Source organism: Cucurbita pepo, chromosome 17, assembly GCF_057944985.1.
Source record: "Cucurbita pepo subsp. pepo isolate OVF chromosome 17, ASM5794498v1, whole genome shotgun sequence".
Classification (NCBI taxonomy): Eukaryota; Viridiplantae; Streptophyta; class Magnoliopsida; order Cucurbitales; family Cucurbitaceae; genus Cucurbita; species Cucurbita pepo.
Window position 1 is genome coordinate 13,305,348 of NC_141814.1, and position 15,818 is coordinate 13,321,165.

The window sequence follows — 15,818 nt, forward strand, 5'->3', positions numbered from 1 at the left end:
CGATGCTTTGAGTTTACCCATGTCATATTCACCACAACATGTCGATCCACGATTATTTGTCTAACTTTACAATATTCAATTTGAACCAATCGTTATTTAAAAATTATATCGACCAAAACCAACTTGAATCACCCGTTGCATTTATTACAGTCACATTTTAACATCTTACCGTGACGGGGATATAATTGAAAAATGTTAAAACATTAGGGACTAAAATGCAATTTTTTAAGCTTTAGGGACCAAATTGCAAATATTTTGAGTTGGCAACCCTTGAATCTTGGGAGCTTCAACAAATTGATCTATGATTTAAATGAATTGTTTCGATCAAAGTACAATAATAGAGAAAATCAAAGACCATTTGGGCCATAGATTTGACAACTGAGTTAACTCATGGATAAGTCTCGTTGAAGCTGTATAGAGGCATTCATGTCGATTGGAGAGGGGAACGAAACATTCCTTATAAACATATAGAAACTTCTATCTAGTAGACGCGTTTTAAAATCGTGAGACTGACGAGACTAGGAGAAAAAGGCAAATACAGAAAACACAAAGAGGTTAGAACCCAAGAGCAAAAAGAAGGCCCAAAGCCCCTCCTGGACAATAGGACAAGGTTGAGGCTATGATTAGCTCCTAAAGGGCATGTGCCCTGACCCCATATAACACTTGTTGGGTTCGATTTAGTTGATTGTTAAATTACAGAAGTAATGTAAAAAAATTTTAAAGGGTTAGTTTCGGTAACAAAGCTTTCCCGTAAAAATTCATCAAATCAAGTAATACAAAAAGATAAAAAAAACATTCCCAGTAACCTTAAAACATGTCTGGTTTTTAAAGACTTTTTATTTTATTTTTTTAAGTTTAAAATTGCATGTACCTATCTTATTTAATTAATATTTAATTATTAAATATAAAAAAATACTTAAAAATATATTTATTATACTTTAGGCATTAATATATATATATATATATATATATATATATATATATATATTTAAAATTTAAATTGAGATTCAAATTTATTAAATAAATATTGAAATATATTATAACGTTTCAATATGATTTAAATAAAAAAATTAATAAGTTAAATATTAAAATATATTATTTTAAATTTGAGAAAGATTTTGAAGTTTTTACAAAATATTTGCCCGACCCGACTTATTTGTTAATGGCGCTATCCATATCTAATCCATCCGCCCAAGACTGAGACTGAGACAGAGGGGTTTGAGCTTCTTCATCTCCGCCATGGCGAACGCCGCTAGCTGCTTATCCTCCTCGTCGTTGTCTTCTTCCTCAAGGATCCTCGGGCAGAAATTTCATAATTGTTTTCCATTGAAACAGCTGCATTCTTTGCCTTCATCCATCCACTTTGACCACTGGAAACTCTCCCGCTTGGTTTTCGTTGCTCCTCCTATGCCATGTGTTTCTTCATCTTCTTCATGCTCTCCTCGTTTCTTCAGGCATAACCACGAGGCTAGATTTCCAGTGCTTTTCACTGTTCTTGATCAGGAAGCTGCGGTAACAGGAGAGGTAATCGAGGAAGACGGTGTTAAGAGCGAAGACAGCGTTTCGAATCAGGAAGTGAAAAATCAGGCACGGCCTTGTGAGCTTTACGTGTGTAATTTACCGAGGAGTTGCGACATTGCAGAGCTGGTTGAGATGTTTAAACCGTATGGTACAGTCTTGGCTGCTGAGGTAGTTTTATTTCCAAGTAATGCTTCATCGTCTGTTCTTTCGTTTTAGATTTCCAGAATTGTCTATTTGCTTCTATTTCTGTGTGGAACTTCCGTAAACAATTAGTTTAAGATCATGCTAATTGGAATCCGGAAAGCAATTTTTTGAATTTTGATGCTTAACAAATTCAATGTACACGAAGGTAATCACGATTCTTTAAAGGCAGTCCTTAATTTTCTTATCTGTCTTGAGTAACATTGAATGAGTTCAAGCAGTGATTATGTTTCTTTTCATGTTTTGAATGCCATTTTTGATTGATCTCTCTGTATTTTGGACCAGGTCTCTCGGAATCCAGAGACAGGCATAAGCAAGGGATGTGGCTATGTCACAATGGGTTCAATAAACTCCGCTAAAGTTTCAATTACGGCATTAGATTGTTCTGTTAGTGTCAAATCAATTATAAGTTGTCTTAATGTTAGCCCGTTCAATATGATTGAATGATGAATTTTATTGTCTTGAAGGATGTTGGTGGACGAGAAATGCGCGTTAGATTTGCTGTTGATATGAATCCCAAAATGAGAAATCGCAATAACCTGCATTCATCACCCAGGAAGAACATAATTTATGAAAGTCCTTACAAAATCTATATTGGGAATCTTGCTTGGGATGTCAAACCTGAAGATCTGAGGAACCTTTTTAGCCAATTTGGAACTGTAGTCAGTGCAAAAATTTTGAATGATCGTCGAGCTGGGAAGAGTCGTCTTTACGGTTTTCTTTCTTTTTCTTCAGCTGCAGAGCGTGATGCAGCAATTTCTTTGAATGGAACAGTAAAATTCTATATCTGAATCTCTTGGAATTTGAATTTTGCATTCCATTTTGTTTATCTTTGACCCTTTCATTCTTTCATGTAGGAGTTCAAGAACAGGAAACTTATTGTTAAAGAGGGTTTGGAAAGGAACGAGTCTGGACTGCAGCCCTTCTTCTTGAACAAGTAAAAGAAGAAATCTCATCTTGTTTAAATGTTCTTAATCAGTTACAAGTTTGATTTTTAGCTAAATTATTAGAAGGAACAAGTTACCTATCCTTGTGAGATCTACATTGAGAATCTTACAAAGTTTTGCTTTGAGGGTATTAGAATCTTTGATAAGGAATACTCTTAAACTGATCTTGATTTACTTAGCCTTTCTACTGGGAAGCACATATCTAAGGGTTTGCTTTGACACAGCACTACTAAGGTTTTCAAGGTTATAGGTACTTAAAGCACCTGATTGGAAGAATGTTGTATCGGTGACTGTCATTAGCTAACGGGATTACGCTTAATGCTCTCGACCTATCATCGCTTCCTTCCTCTACTAGTTCTAGAGTCCAGTAGCATTTTACAACTTTGGTACATAGGTCGATCACGGATTCATGGTATAGCAAACTGGGAAGCACATATCTAAGGGTTTGCTTTGACACAACACTACTAAGGTTTTCAAGGTTATAGGAACTTAAAACACCTGATTGGAAGAATGTTGTATCGGTGACTGTCATTAGCTAACGGGATTACGCTTAATGCTCTCGACCTATCGTCGCTTCCTTTCTCTACTAGTTCTAGAGTCCAGTAGCATTTTACAACTTTGATATATAGGTCAATCACGGATTCAAGGTATAGCAAACAAGACAACTAGTCGATCCGTGACTGAGGTGCAAAGACAAAGGAATGTGGTGGGTCTAGAAGTTAAGGTCGATAGGCAAGAGGGTTTGGAACGAATCCTGTTCACACGCAAACTCTTCCCGAGACTCGGTAGTTGAGCTCTTCCACCTATGAGATTAAGCGAAGTTCTGATCTCGAACCTCCTTTTCCTTTACCATCGTGTTCGTATGAGCAGTAGATGTATTAGACTGTCCAACTAGAGAGCTCAAAATAGATCGAAAACAAAGGTTTCCTTAGGCCGATGATCAAGATTTACAATGACAATGTGTGATTCATTTATGTAAGTTTAGAAATTTTATTGATATAAGTTAATGTTTTCACATGAATGAACTAATGTTTTGGAACTGATATTATTATCATTTTAGAGTTTTTATAGATACAACTCCAAAATTGGACTGAAGCTCGCACCGTCTTTATCTATATCTACGATGAGATTGTCAAGAATTACGACTCTCCACAATGGTATAATATTGTCCACTTTGAGCATAAGCTCTCATGGCTTTGCTAGGAATCATGACTCTCACAATGGTATGATATTATTCACTTTGATCATAAGCTCTCATAAGCTCTCATAGCTTTGCTTTGGGCTTCCCAAAAGGTATGATATTGTTCACTTTGAGCATAAGCTTTCATGGTTTTGCTTTGGGCTTCCCTACCAATGGAGATAGTATTCTTTGACGATCATTTCCTAAATTAGTCTGTGGGACTTTTATCATCCAACACCTCCCCTTGACAAAGTACGCCTCCTCTTAATTGATCGAGGCTCTACTCCTTTTTCTTTTAGAGTCCTTTGTTCGGCATTTGAGTATTTATCAATCTATTGGCACAACTAAGTTTAGGGCATGATGACTCTGATACTATGTTAGACGAACACGACTCTCCACAATGGTATGATATTGTCTCCTTTGGGTATAAGTTTTCATGACTTTGCTTTAGGCTTCCCCAAAAGGGCTCATCACGGTGGAAAAAGTATTATTTGATTATAAACTCATGATTATTCCCCAGATTAGTTAGGACTTTCATTTTCATCATCTAATAGAGATAACAGTCATGCATGAAGAGCTTCATTTTCGATGTCTTCAAAAGACATACAATGAAAAATTCTGTAATTTTTAGAACAAATTTTGAAGTTTAATAAAATGAATTTAAGAACTACTGATTTCTTCACACTATTATTTCAATGGTAAGATTCTAAAAATAATTAAGGTTACATTTCTAATGCTTTTAGTAAATATATAAATAAATAAATAAATAAATAATATTTCTGGGTTATTTGGGGACGGAAGAAAAATAGATACAGAAGCTTCACTCCTCCGGACAAGAAGCTTTCCGCCTGCAATTCGGTTCTCCAGGATATGGCTTCCACTCCCACCGGGTCCATCACCGGCGCCGTCGAAGATGACCGTCACCTTGACCACCAAGACTCCATAAAATTCGGCTCAAGCGAGGCACTCGAGCACATTCGAACCCTCACCGACGTCGGAGCCATGACCCGTCTCCTTCACGAGTGTATTGCGTACCAGCGAGCCCTAGACCTCAATCTCGACAATCTTCTCTCTCAACGCTCCGACCTCGACAAACAGCTCGTCCAGCTTCAGCGCTCCGCTGAAGTCATCGGCATTGTCGAAGTAGATGCCGACTACATGCTCTCTAATGTCACATCCACCTGCGACCTCGCCGACCAGGTTAGCGCCAAGGTTCGCGATCTTGATCTGGCTCAGTCGCGGGTCAATTCCACCTTACTTCGCATCGACGCCATTGTCGAGAGAGGCAATTGTATTGAAGGCGTTAAGAAAGCTCTCGATTCTGAGGATTACGAATCTGCAGCCAAGTATGTGCAGACGTTTCTGCAAATTGATGATAAGTACAAGGATTCCGGGTCGGATCAGAGGGAACAGTTGCTGGAATCGAAGAAACAGTTGGAAGGAATTGTCAGGAAGAGGCTCTCGGCGGCTGTAGATCAGCGGGATCATCCCACGATCTTGCGATTCATACGGCTTTACTCTCCGTTAGGTTTGGAGGAGGAAGGGTTGCAGGTTTATGTGGGGTACTTGAAGAAGGTGATTGGAATGAGGTCTAGGCTTGAATTTGAGAATTTGGTGGAGCTGATGGAGCAGCAATACCAAACTCATAATGTAGGTAGTAATCAAAACCAGGTTAATTTTGTTGGAAGCTTGACAAATTTGTTCAAGGATATTGTTTTGGCTGTAGAAGAAAATGATGAGATCTTAAGGAGTCTCTGTGGTGAGGATGGGATTGTATATGCAATCTGTGAACTTCAGGAGGAATGTGATTCACGTGGATCTTTAATATTGAAGAAGTATGTGGAATATAGGAAACTAGCTCAGTTGTCGTCTGAAATCAATGCTCAAAGCAAGAATTTGTTAGCTGTTGGTGGAGGACCAGAAGGACCTGATCCAAGGGAAATCGAGTTATACTTGGAAGAATTGTTGACGTTGATGCAGTTAGGTGAGGATTACACTGAATTCATGGTCTCCAAAATTAAGGGATTGAGTTCTATAGATCCAGAGTTGGTTCCCCGAGCTACAAAGGCTTTCAGAAGTGGAAGTTTTAGCAAAGCAGTTCAAGATATCACGGGATCTTACGTGATTCTAGAGGGATTTTTCATGGTAGAAAATGTGAGGAAAGCTATCAAGATCGACGAGCAGGTGCCTGATAGCCTTACAACTTCTATGGTGGACGACGTGTTCTATGTTCTTCAGAGTTGCTTAAGACGTGCAATATCCACGTCGAATATCAGTTCATTGATTGCAGTTCTGAGTGGTGCTAGTAGTCTATTGAGCAATGAATACCAGGAGGCATTACAGCAGAAAATGCGAGAACCAAATTTAGGTGCGAAACTATTCTTAGGTGGTGTTGGAGTACAGAAGACGGGGACGGAGATCGCAACAGCTTTGAATAACATGGACGTGAGTAGTGAATACGTTTTGAAACTCAAACATGAGATCGAGGAGCAGTGTGCGGAGGTATTATACTTCACCTTTACCATTTGCTTCAAAGATAACTACTATTATTGTTCTATATTACACAACTTATTTTTGTTTTTTTTACACTTTTAGTTTTCATTGTTTATTGTTTCAAAGGTTGGTTAGGATTGCAAACCCAGTTTGTTAACTTTGTAATCTGTTGTGTGAACTTATACCCTTGGCAAATGAGTATTGCTTTTGAAATTGCATAGTTCATTGTCATACATCTGATAGCAATACCATATAACTAGAACGGTTTATTAAGCTGGATTTTCCCCATCTGATGTTCAATTTTAGTTTCACTATTCGAATCGAATATATCCCTTAGTTCTGTTTAAATGTAGTTCAGTTATCAAGTGTGCAACATTCTTAATCTGGTTATTGTCCCTAAGCCTAAAATTATGTGTGACCTATTGGTAACTTGGAAAAGAATACTAAAGCGCCTACGAACTGCGGTCCAATAATAGGAGCCAAACCACAACTTGAACTAAATATACAAAAGAGGCTCAAATAAAAAATAATAAGGTCTGAAGGGCAATTAAAAGAATCTTTATGTACAAATGCCTGGAAAATAGTCACAAACCAGACTCAATCCCCCAACCCTATACTTTTGGTACTCTCATCACATGTTTCACATTTGGAAAACGTTCAAAGCATGAATTTAGTGAACATGAAATTGAACTGATAGACATATGATTCTGGAACTGTGGGATGGAGATCTCATCAAAAAAATTGTAATAGAACTTCTGAATGCCAGGACTGTCAAAACTCTTTGACTAGTTTCTATCTAAGAAATTCTACAATCTGTTTCGGGGTTGAAAGGAATCAACGGTGCACTAGAAAAACCTTTATTTATTTTGTTTGTTGATGAGAGATGAGTGTTTCATTCAAGAAGAAAGAACAAAAGAAAAACACCTAACAGGCCAAGGGCCAAGAAGTCCGTTTCCCGAAGGCTAGAGCTTACAGAAACACCTTCCAATCTAAGTTGATGAGGAAAGTAGTGTAGTTACCAAAAGATTTGTGTTGGCTACTTTAATTAGAGGCCATGAGCTGTACAAGATCACAAAAGTGAGCAAAAGATTGTACATATCTTTAAAAATTCTAGCATTTCTTTCTTTTGAAATCAAACACATAATAGCCTTTACGATGTTGGACCACAACAACATCTTCACCTTTCCTTTCAGACTTCAACCAGTTAGTGATTACAACATCCAGTCTTCAATGTGCCTTATAGCTTATTCCACCCAAGCCAGCGGATCTCCAAAGAATCTGAAACTTCGCAGCAGAAGTTACTGTGTGGAAAGAGATGAGATAAATCTCTTCACTCATTGCATAAAACATATTGTTTGGGGAGACCTGAAGGCGAGGAAATCTCTTTTGAAACTTGTCAAAAGTATTGATGCCATCCAGGGCTACTGATCAACGGAAGAACTCGACCCTTATAAGAACAATTTCACTCCAAATAGCCGTATAAAAAAATAAAAAAAATCCTTCTGCTGTATGATAAGCAGGCTTAACCGGAAAAGATGACAATTATTGCTCGGTCTCAGCCTTACCTAGTGTAGAATTCAGTGTTTAGAAGTTCAATCTGATCTTTGAGAGCAAGTAACCTATTTTTTGCGTCTTCTTTCTGCTGCATTCTATCTTTAGAATGTATCTTATCATGTAGTATTTCAGAATCAAATTGATCTGGAAATTAAGCTTGTTTTACTTTATGCTGACTGTGTATTTCCTCTTCCAAAGTTGATTGTGTATTTTCTATGTTTGGGTTGTGGTGAGTTGACATCTTAACTGTTTTCTACTCTCTCATATCTGGTCCGTCACTGTAATTAATTACATCAGTTGAATAACTTGGCTTACTGTTCTTTTGTTCCATATGAATTCTCCCAGTGCCTAGATTTGTACTGTTTATTTTGTAGTTTATTTCCAACATATGTAACACAAGTGGAGTGGAACCGTTTTTCCCAGGTATTTCCCGCACCTGCGGACAGAGAAAAAGTGAAATCATGCTTGTCTGAATTAGGCGACATGAGCAACACTTTCAAGCAAGCTTTGAATGCTGGCCTGGAACAATTGGTCGGGACTATAACACCTCGGATTCGTCCTGTTTTGGATACTGTTGCAACAATTAGCTACGAACTATCGGAAGCTGAGTATGCTGATAACGAGGTGAATGACCCATGGGTCCAAAGACTTCTCCATGGTGTGGAGATAAATGTGGCATGGCTTCAGCCTCTAATGACTGCCAATAACTACGACTCGTTTGTGCATTTGGTGATCGATTTCATCGTTAAGAGACTCGAAGTGATTATGGTGCAGAAGAGATTCAGTCAGCTTGGAGGGCTTCAACTTGACAGAGATGCAAGGGCGTTGGTAAGCCACTTTTCCAGCATGACTCAGAGAACTGTAAGAGATAAGTTCGCTCGTCTCACTCAAATGGCCACAATTCTCAACTTGGAGAAGGTTTCAGAGATTCTAGACTTCTGGGGTGAGAACTCAGGACCTATGACTTGGAGACTTACCCCTGCAGAGGTTAGGCGTGTGTTGGGTCTTAGAGTTGACTTTAAACCTGAAGCTATTGCTGCTCTTAAACTATAAACCTTTAGTATACTCACAATATTGCCTGATATTCTTTGGTTGTTTTCTGTTAAGAAATTCCTCTCTTGGCTTCATCTTGGCTGCTATGATGCAACAATTATAAAACATGCATTGTAAAATGGTTTGATTATTCTATTTTATGTGGATTACCATGTGTCAACAGACCTCAATTCTATATATCTATACCATATGATACATACTTTCGTATTTTTTCGTCCCTCGATACGTTCAACTTACCGTTATGCTACAAATAAGAAACTTTAAAACTTCAAATAATGCACTTCAAGCTCTAGCTACAAATTTTAAAGTATAGCTTCAATACATGCTCACATCAACTGATGAATCTACCTATTTTCAAAGCCATCACTCTATTAAATTGTTAACGATCACGTCATGAGCACCGAGCTAAGGGGTAGTTGAGCTACCTAGGCGAACTGCCCTACCTTACAACATAGGGACATGAGGGGGAAGGTTGTAAAGGTGGCCTTGTTATCTACACCTCTGGTTGAATGAATGGAGGATTGACTCGGGTTTTCATGAGCGTTGGTAGGTCTTAGAGTACCTATCAAGGGCTCCTGCGCATACCTCTAAAGGTGGTCTCGTTATCCACACCTTTGGTTGAATGAATGGATGATTGACTTGGACTTTCATGAGCATTGACAGGTCCTAGAGTGCCTATCAAGGGCTCCCGCACATACTCCCAGGATGATCATCACCACCTGCACCTCACATCTCGGTACAGTGAAACAAGTAACCCGCCTGCTATCTAACTCAACTACATTTGTTCCTATAATCCATAGCCTAACAGAACGCAGCAGCGAGGGGCAACCTACCCATATAGCCAATGGGGAGGATGACACTACTAACAAAGACCGTCTAGCGAAAACACCGCAGATCTAAATTATTAACAATCCAGATCGAAATGATTATTTTTAAAGTTTAGGAATACTTGGAAGTATTGAATCAATGTAAAAATCTGGTACCAAAATGAGATTTATATCTTACTGTACATACTCTGGCACAGAACATCAACAACTTCGTATCTGTCGTAAGACCTTAGACCACATATCAGTGTCAGCCACATTGAAACACAAAGATGAAACCAAAGCATTCCAAACAGAAAGTTCAGGCAATTGGCCTTGGCTAATCATTTCTTCCAAGCACATCACTGCTTTATATGGTTTTCCCACCGAGCAAAGACCTCTGATAAGTGTATTGAATGTGTTAGAACAAGGCCAATGTGATTTGATAACCATCTCCTCCAACAACTTACATGCTTCAATGTATCTATTTTCACGACAAAGACCATGTACTAAAGTGCTATAAGTTTCCTTGTCTGCAACAAGACCAACCTGCTTTACCATTTTCTTTAAGAACTCCATAGCCACTGTTGACTTGCCCGCCCTACAGAGACCGTTCAGAACGATGTTATACAACGCAACGGTTGGAACACAACTTCCCTTCACCGTTTCCTCTTCAATAACCTTCACTGCATCATCAACTTTTCCTTCTTTGCATAATGCAGCTGCTTTCGCCTCATAGACTGAGGATGGTGGCCAAAAGCCTTTAGCTAGCATGTGGCTAACAACTTTATCTCCCTGATCAGTCTCGTTTTCGTTATATAGATCGATAGCCATGGCACAGTAACTATCTGAACTGGGAATTCCACCCTTGATTAAAGCTTCATTGATTAAACACTTGATTTCCGTGACGGTGAGCTTGCTAATCCTGCAGTAGTTGAGGTCAATCAAGTAATGAGCTCGCTTAGGGGATTTCAGTCCTTTCTTCAAGATCTTGCCTAGTATTTCCACAGCTTGCTCAATCTCTCCATTATCACACAAAGCAAACAGAAGGGTTCTGTAAATTACTATGTCCCCACCACTACCCCTTCGAGAAATCCTCCAGAACATGGAATACAACAAATGGATGGCCTCATGAAGCTTACCATCTTGACACAGTCCTTTCATTAGAATCAAATAACTCAGCCTATTAGGATAGCAACTTTGGTAATCCATTTCTTTAAAGACATGTAAAGCAAGTTCAGATTGGCCTCTTTGACAAAGAGATTGCATTAGCAAATTCAATGACTGAGTCCTGGATTTCACTTCCCAACCAAATGAACTCTGCTGAAAAAGCTGACAAGCAGCATCGAGCTGAGATTCATTCAAGAGTATTTCCAAAAGGGTATTGAAAGTTTGTGTTCTATCGGTACAGTTAAATCCCCCAAGGCTTTTAAACAGAGATATACCTTCTTCCAATAATCCATGACTAGCATACGTTTTAATTGCAAATGAAAATATAGAATCCTTGCACTGACAAGAGTCAACTTTCATCTGATCTATCACTTCCCTCATCTCGGAAATTCTGCCCGAGTTTCCAAGTATATTGATCATTGCGGCGTACACAGGACCATTGTGCTGATAATTTGGATACCTACATTTGGCTTCATTGAACAGTTGGTAAGCTGTGAAAGGATTATTCTGCTTCCTAATAATCTGAGACAGGTGTGTGGGCGTTAAAAGCCTTGGCCACCTAACAGTCATAGCTACTTAATCAAGAACATGCTAAAGTTTGAACCAAGTGCCCAAAATCTTACCGAACTGCAGCGAAAATTCAAGAGAAATTTGACAAATTTTAGACATGGCATTTTGACAAACATGTTATGTGCAGAAGGAAAGTTCAGAGCTCCGGAAATTACCAGTTTAGTGCGATTTTCTGTCTTCACCTCAAAATCAACTCTTGCGCCTGAAAAAAAAAGTTATTCGATCGAACTTGGCTAAGAGCATAGCCTCCTGAGACGGAAAAGAAAGAGTGGTGGCGGGGGCGTGCCGGTGGTCGGCGACGGCAACACAGAGAAGAATACAAGAGAGGAAAAGAGAAATAAAGAACGAAGAAAGATGGGTTGACGTGTGGATTGCAGTATAGGGTTTACCTTTTTTTCATTTTTTATTTTTTATTTTTTGGTAAATGGTTTTTGTTTCAAGTAATAATAATTAAAAAAAAAAAAAAACATTTTTTCTTTTTTAAGTTTGGAAGGTAAAAAAAATGAGCTAAAATAATAATACCTTTACATATCAAAAAAAGTTGTCTCTCCAGACCTCCAGAATTCGAAAGGATCCCAAGTGTCACGGTCATGATTGTCCAAAGCGTGTTGTCTATGGTCACAGATGGTCCTGGAAGGATCCCAAGTGTCTAGGTCATGATTGTCCAAAGCGTGTTGTCTATGGTCACAGATGGTCCTGGTCATGCTTGTCCACGACATGTTGCCATGGCCGCATGCCCGTTCCAACCCCTCTTACATGCTAAACGTTCACCAAAATCATGTCTACACCCGATAGGGCTAAAACCAAAATAATATCTACACCCGCTAGGGCTAAAATGGTCCAAAATATACGAGCTTTGACTAATTGTCACTTCTTCCTACCTTGATTGGTATGTTATTTAAGTTGCGGTGTTCCTTTATTTGCTTATAGTTGTCTTCTTCAATTTTTTCAAATCGTTTTCAAATATATTACCTCACTCATGCGGACAACGTCGATATATGTTTAAGCCTCAAGTCACATTTGCGAAAAATGTTTTAGAAAACATTCAAATTTGGAGAGAGAAACGAACCAACATTCTTAGTAAGGGTATGAAAACCTCCCCTAGCAAGGGGCATTTTAAAAATCTTGAGAGAAAACCCAAAAGGAAAAGCACAAAGAGGACAATATCCACTAGCGGTGGGTTGGGTCGTTACAGAATTTCTCACAGCTGACTTTCTTTACCGAATTAGAACAAATGTCGCACAATCGTTGTCCCGCTACTATAGTTATAGTAGCACATAGATTCCCTACGGCCAGCCTTGAGCAACTTTATGACAGAAACCCACAGAAAAGAAGGAAGAAAATTCAAAAGGTAAGAAAGACATGAAATTATTAGGAGACTTTGGATTCCATACACAGTCTGGAAAGAGGAAAAGAGGTGATATTATGGTAAGCCAGAGAATCCTAATAACCAAAAAGAACCCCAACTGATAATGATATGTGAAAGAACAGCAGAAGAACACCCAATAATTTTGCTCAAACATATTACACAGATATCTTTTTCTAACTAATCCCACTCCCTTCTTCACCAACCACGAATTGTGAAGCTCAAAAGATATAAAATCAATCTTTTGAACCCTTCACGGTTAATCATATCGAAACAAGACTGTGTCGTAGGAGGCTACGTGCTTCCCCGACACGATCGTCTTGTTGCAGTCAGAACGAAACACGGGAAGAATCCAAACCCTTCATTTGGTTCCCCGTCTTTTCGCATAATACATGAATGAATAAAATTCTTAAGCTAATTGTTCTAACAAACTAATGGCAGATGACCAAACGTAAATAATGTTGATACTTGATAGAGATGGGATATGCTTGTTACCGACGTTTTCATGAACGACTTGACGATGCTGGAACGTGAATTTCTTCTCCTTTTCCTTTTCCTTTTCCTTTTCCTTTTCCTCATCCTTCTTATCGAATCACACGACTTTAAAACTTGCCATTGTTATTCAGTATTCAAGCTTTGTCGATGTGGTTAGCGTGTGACAACAAGGCATTTGTATCATCCAGTTGAGATTACCTCGGAAGAATTCGGTTCGGTTGCTACCGCAGAAGAAGTTTGTAAAGGCCCCGATCCTCCAACTGCCATTGTCGTCGTCGTCGTTGCTGCACCTGTTACATTCACTTTCAAAACCAACATGCTCCAAACGAATGACATTCTTTAGATAACAAGGATTAGGTTACAAGAATCACCTGCACTGGTTGTTCCTGTTGCGGTCGAGACAGGCAGTGATAGGATACCGGTCGAACCGTGCTGCTGAGGAAGATACGGGTACTGCATTAGATGTGGATACTGGACTCCGAACTCGTATCCATGGCTACTTTGAGCATAATACGGATAGAGATTTTGAAACATTCCAGCTGGTCCCGGAATCGCGTTTGCAGAGTAATAAGGAGAAAATTGTTGGCCACCATAAACACCATAATAGTTCTGCTTACAAAACACGATCAAGCTCAGATCAAATCAATGCTAAGAACATTACAAACACAAACCAACATTAAAACATTCGCACCATTGGATAAATCCTGTCTTGTGAGTATCCAGAATAGCTGAAATTAGGCCAAAAGAATCAAAAAGAACAGATTGAATCAAAAAACACAGGAAAATTTGGAACTGGGATTTGTTCATGCATTAATGATTCCTCTTGCAACCTTACCCATAAGCTGAAAGAGGGAATGGATATTGAGAAGTGGGCTGATGAACATAAGACGATGAAGAAACATGATAAGCAGGAGGGGTCACAATCCCAGATGGACCTCTAAATCTTCCACCACCACCTGCAAATTTATTCAATCTTTTGTGGTTAATCTTTGAAAAACATGGATTCCTTTGTTTGTTTAGATTTCATACATCCCTCCACAACAAAAAAAACACAGATTCAGAGGCCTCCATTGAAGGAAGTCATCACAGGTTTTGGAAGAGGCAAAATATCAAACACCTTGCATGCATAAACTAATATGATCCATTTAAGAGACGAAAACAAAAAGAAAGAACAATAAAGAACCATGTTGAGGCTTATGAGCACCAAGGGAAGCAAGATTGCAATTAGCCCTTCTTCCATCGATCACAGGGGAAGGGTTTTGACAAGCTCTAATGGCAGCATCAGGATCCTTAAATGTGACCTAAAAAACCCAGAAGAACACCAAATGAAATCCCCATTTCGACAAAGAAAAAACGGAAGGGGAAAGGGGATACTTACAAATCCATAGCCCTTGGATCTGCCAGTGTTCTTGTCAGTAATAACAACAGCTTCCAAAATCTCACCAAATTGCTCAAAAAACCTTCTCATTGTATGCCGCTGAGTCTCCCAAGCCAAGCCTCCGACGAAGATTTTGGTGAAAGTGGTATCATTGTATTGGCCGCCAACGCTATTATTGCTATGAAATGGCCGCGGCTGAGACATAAGGGCAAAATATAGAGAGGGAGAGAGAAGAAACACAAAAAATCCGCCTCTCTCCCAGAAAACAGAGACCCAAAATGCAGAGAAGAAATCGAAGCCGGAAGAACACGAACAAGTTTTGAAGAACAAATCAATGGATTCCCATTTTTCTCTCAGGATTTTATTTAATATTTTTTTTTTCTTTTTAGGGTAATCTAAAAACTACCCGTTTCTCCACATACACAAACGGCGACAACTACCCAGATTCCTCAAACAGCGACACCATTAATGAGAAAATCAATACTGTTTTGGGATGAAAATTTTGTTTAAAAACAGCAAAACAGCAAAATAATGTGTATTTATATTTGAAATGAAAGGGACATTATAAGATATATCTAAAGACAATATGATATCGATGAAGAACAGCGAGAGAGGGAAATTAGAGAAGACAAAAAAGCTGCTAGTGGGTTCCCACGCACCACGACAGCGCCTCAAGAGAGATTTTGGTGATACCCAAAATGGAATTTTTTTTAGTCTTTTGCTATTATATATTTGCTGGATTGGTCTTGCTTACCCTTTGCTTTGCTGTCTCTCTCTCTCTCCTACTTGTCTCGTTTATGCTTTGTTTCAAAATTTTGTATTTAATAGGTTTTCGACTTCAAATTTTGTATTTAATAGGTTTTCGACTTCCCGTTAATTTATCTAATTTTCTCTTTTATGGGTATGATTCTTAGAGCTCGGTGAACCATTTTTGAATTGAATCATTTGGCTCGATCTAGATGGGATAAGTCTTATAGGGTTGATCGAAAACCTTAGATTTCAGGTCTAGGCTTGTCCTTGTTGGTCTTTTGCTCACTGGGCCTCGACTAGGTTCACTTGGGTTGGCCTAGCTGAATAGGGTCAGCCT

The 15,818-nt window shown here is 38.8% G+C and overlaps 4 protein-coding genes across 6 annotated transcripts; 2 read left to right on the forward strand and 2 right to left on the reverse strand.

Annotated features, from left to right (window-relative positions):
- Window positions 1–1,152: 1,152 nt before the first annotated feature.
- Window positions 1,153–2,815, forward strand: LOC111778139 (RNA-binding (RRM/RBD/RNP motifs) family protein). The gene is made up of 4 exons (XM_023657803.2): window positions 1,153–1,689; window positions 2,008–2,109; window positions 2,190–2,495; window positions 2,580–2,815. Exons 1-4 carry the CDS (start codon window positions 1,240–1,242, stop codon window positions 2,661–2,663), a joined length of 942 nt encoding a protein of 313 aa, XP_023513571.2. The 5' UTR covers window positions 1,153–1,239; the 3' UTR covers window positions 2,664–2,815.
- Window positions 2,816–2,956: 141 nt separating this feature from the next.
- LOC111778482 (conserved oligomeric Golgi complex subunit 4) lies at window positions 2,957–9,111 on the forward strand. The gene is made up of 2 exons (XM_023658338.2): window positions 2,957–6,351; window positions 8,320–9,111. Exons 1-2 carry the CDS (start codon window positions 4,720–4,722, stop codon window positions 8,947–8,949), a joined length of 2,262 nt encoding a protein of 753 aa, XP_023514106.2. The 5' UTR covers window positions 2,957–4,719; the 3' UTR covers window positions 8,950–9,111.
- A 77-nt stretch (window positions 9,112–9,188) lies between these two features.
- EMB3101 (Tetratricopeptide repeat (TPR)-like superfamily protein) lies at window positions 9,189–11,940 on the reverse strand. Of its 3 annotated transcripts, XM_087119045.1 has the most exons (3): window positions 11,648–11,940; window positions 9,964–11,549; window positions 9,189–9,845 (listed from the first exon to the last, which is right to left on the reverse strand). In XM_087119045.1, the coding sequence occupies exon 2, from the start codon at window positions 11,490–11,492 to the stop codon at window positions 9,978–9,980; it is 1,515 nt and encodes a 504-aa protein (XP_086975171.1). In that variant the 5' UTR covers window positions 11,493–11,549; window positions 11,648–11,940; the 3' UTR covers window positions 9,189–9,845; window positions 9,964–9,977. The 3 variants fall into 3 exon arrangements, with proteins under 3 accessions (XP_086975171.1, XP_023514107.2, XP_023514108.2); XM_023658339.2 differs by having other exon boundaries at window positions 9,189–11,549; window positions 11,648–11,938; XM_023658340.2 differs by having other exon boundaries at window positions 9,189–11,481; window positions 11,648–11,937.
- Window positions 11,941–12,939: 999 nt separating this feature from the next.
- LOC111778040 (RNA-binding (RRM/RBD/RNP motifs) family protein) lies at window positions 12,940–15,441 on the reverse strand. Its single transcript, XM_023657649.2, has 6 exons — window positions 14,732–15,441; window positions 14,537–14,654; window positions 14,189–14,309; window positions 14,045–14,081; window positions 13,725–13,962; window positions 12,940–13,643 (listed from the first exon to the last, which is right to left on the reverse strand). Exons 1-6 carry the CDS (start codon window positions 14,933–14,935, stop codon window positions 13,534–13,536), a joined length of 828 nt encoding a protein of 275 aa, XP_023513417.2. The 5' UTR covers window positions 14,936–15,441; the 3' UTR covers window positions 12,940–13,533.
- Between the last annotated feature and the right edge of the window lie 377 nt (window positions 15,442–15,818).

Excerpts from the sequence above, each read along its gene's own strand:
- EMB3101 (XM_087119045.1), bottom strand. The coding sequence starts at position 11,492 with ATGACTGTTAGGTGGCCAAGGCTTTTAACGCCCACACACCTGTCTCAG.
- LOC111778139 (XM_023657803.2), top strand. The coding sequence starts at position 1,240 with ATGGCGAACGCCGCTAGCTGCTTATCCTCCTCGTCGTTGTCTTCTTCC. Across the intron at positions 1,690-2,007 it reads GTACAGTCTTGGCTGCTGAG|GTCTCTCGGAATCCAGAGAC; the intron begins GTAGTTTTATTT and ends ATTTTGGACCAG. Across the intron at positions 2,110-2,189 it reads TTACGGCATTAGATTGTTCT|GATGTTGGTGGACGAGAAAT; the intron begins GTTAGTGTCAAA and ends ATTGTCTTGAAG.
- LOC111778040 (XM_023657649.2), bottom strand. The coding sequence starts at position 14,935 with ATGTCTCAGCCGCGGCCATTTCATAGCAATAATAGCGTTGGCGGCCAA. Across the intron at positions 14,082-14,188 it reads TTCCCTCTTTCAGCTTATGG|CTATTCTGGATACTCACAAG; the intron begins GTAAGGTTGCAA and ends GCCTAATTTCAG. Across the intron at positions 13,644-13,724 it reads AACAGGAACAACCAGTGCAG|GTGCAGCAACGACGACGACG; the intron begins GTGATTCTTGTA and ends TGAATGTAACAG.
- LOC111778482 (XM_023658338.2), top strand. The coding sequence starts at position 4,720 with ATGGCTTCCACTCCCACCGGGTCCATCACCGGCGCCGTCGAAGATGAC. Across the intron at positions 6,352-8,319 it reads TCGAGGAGCAGTGTGCGGAG|GTATTTCCCGCACCTGCGGA; the intron begins GTATTATACTTC and ends CGTTTTTCCCAG.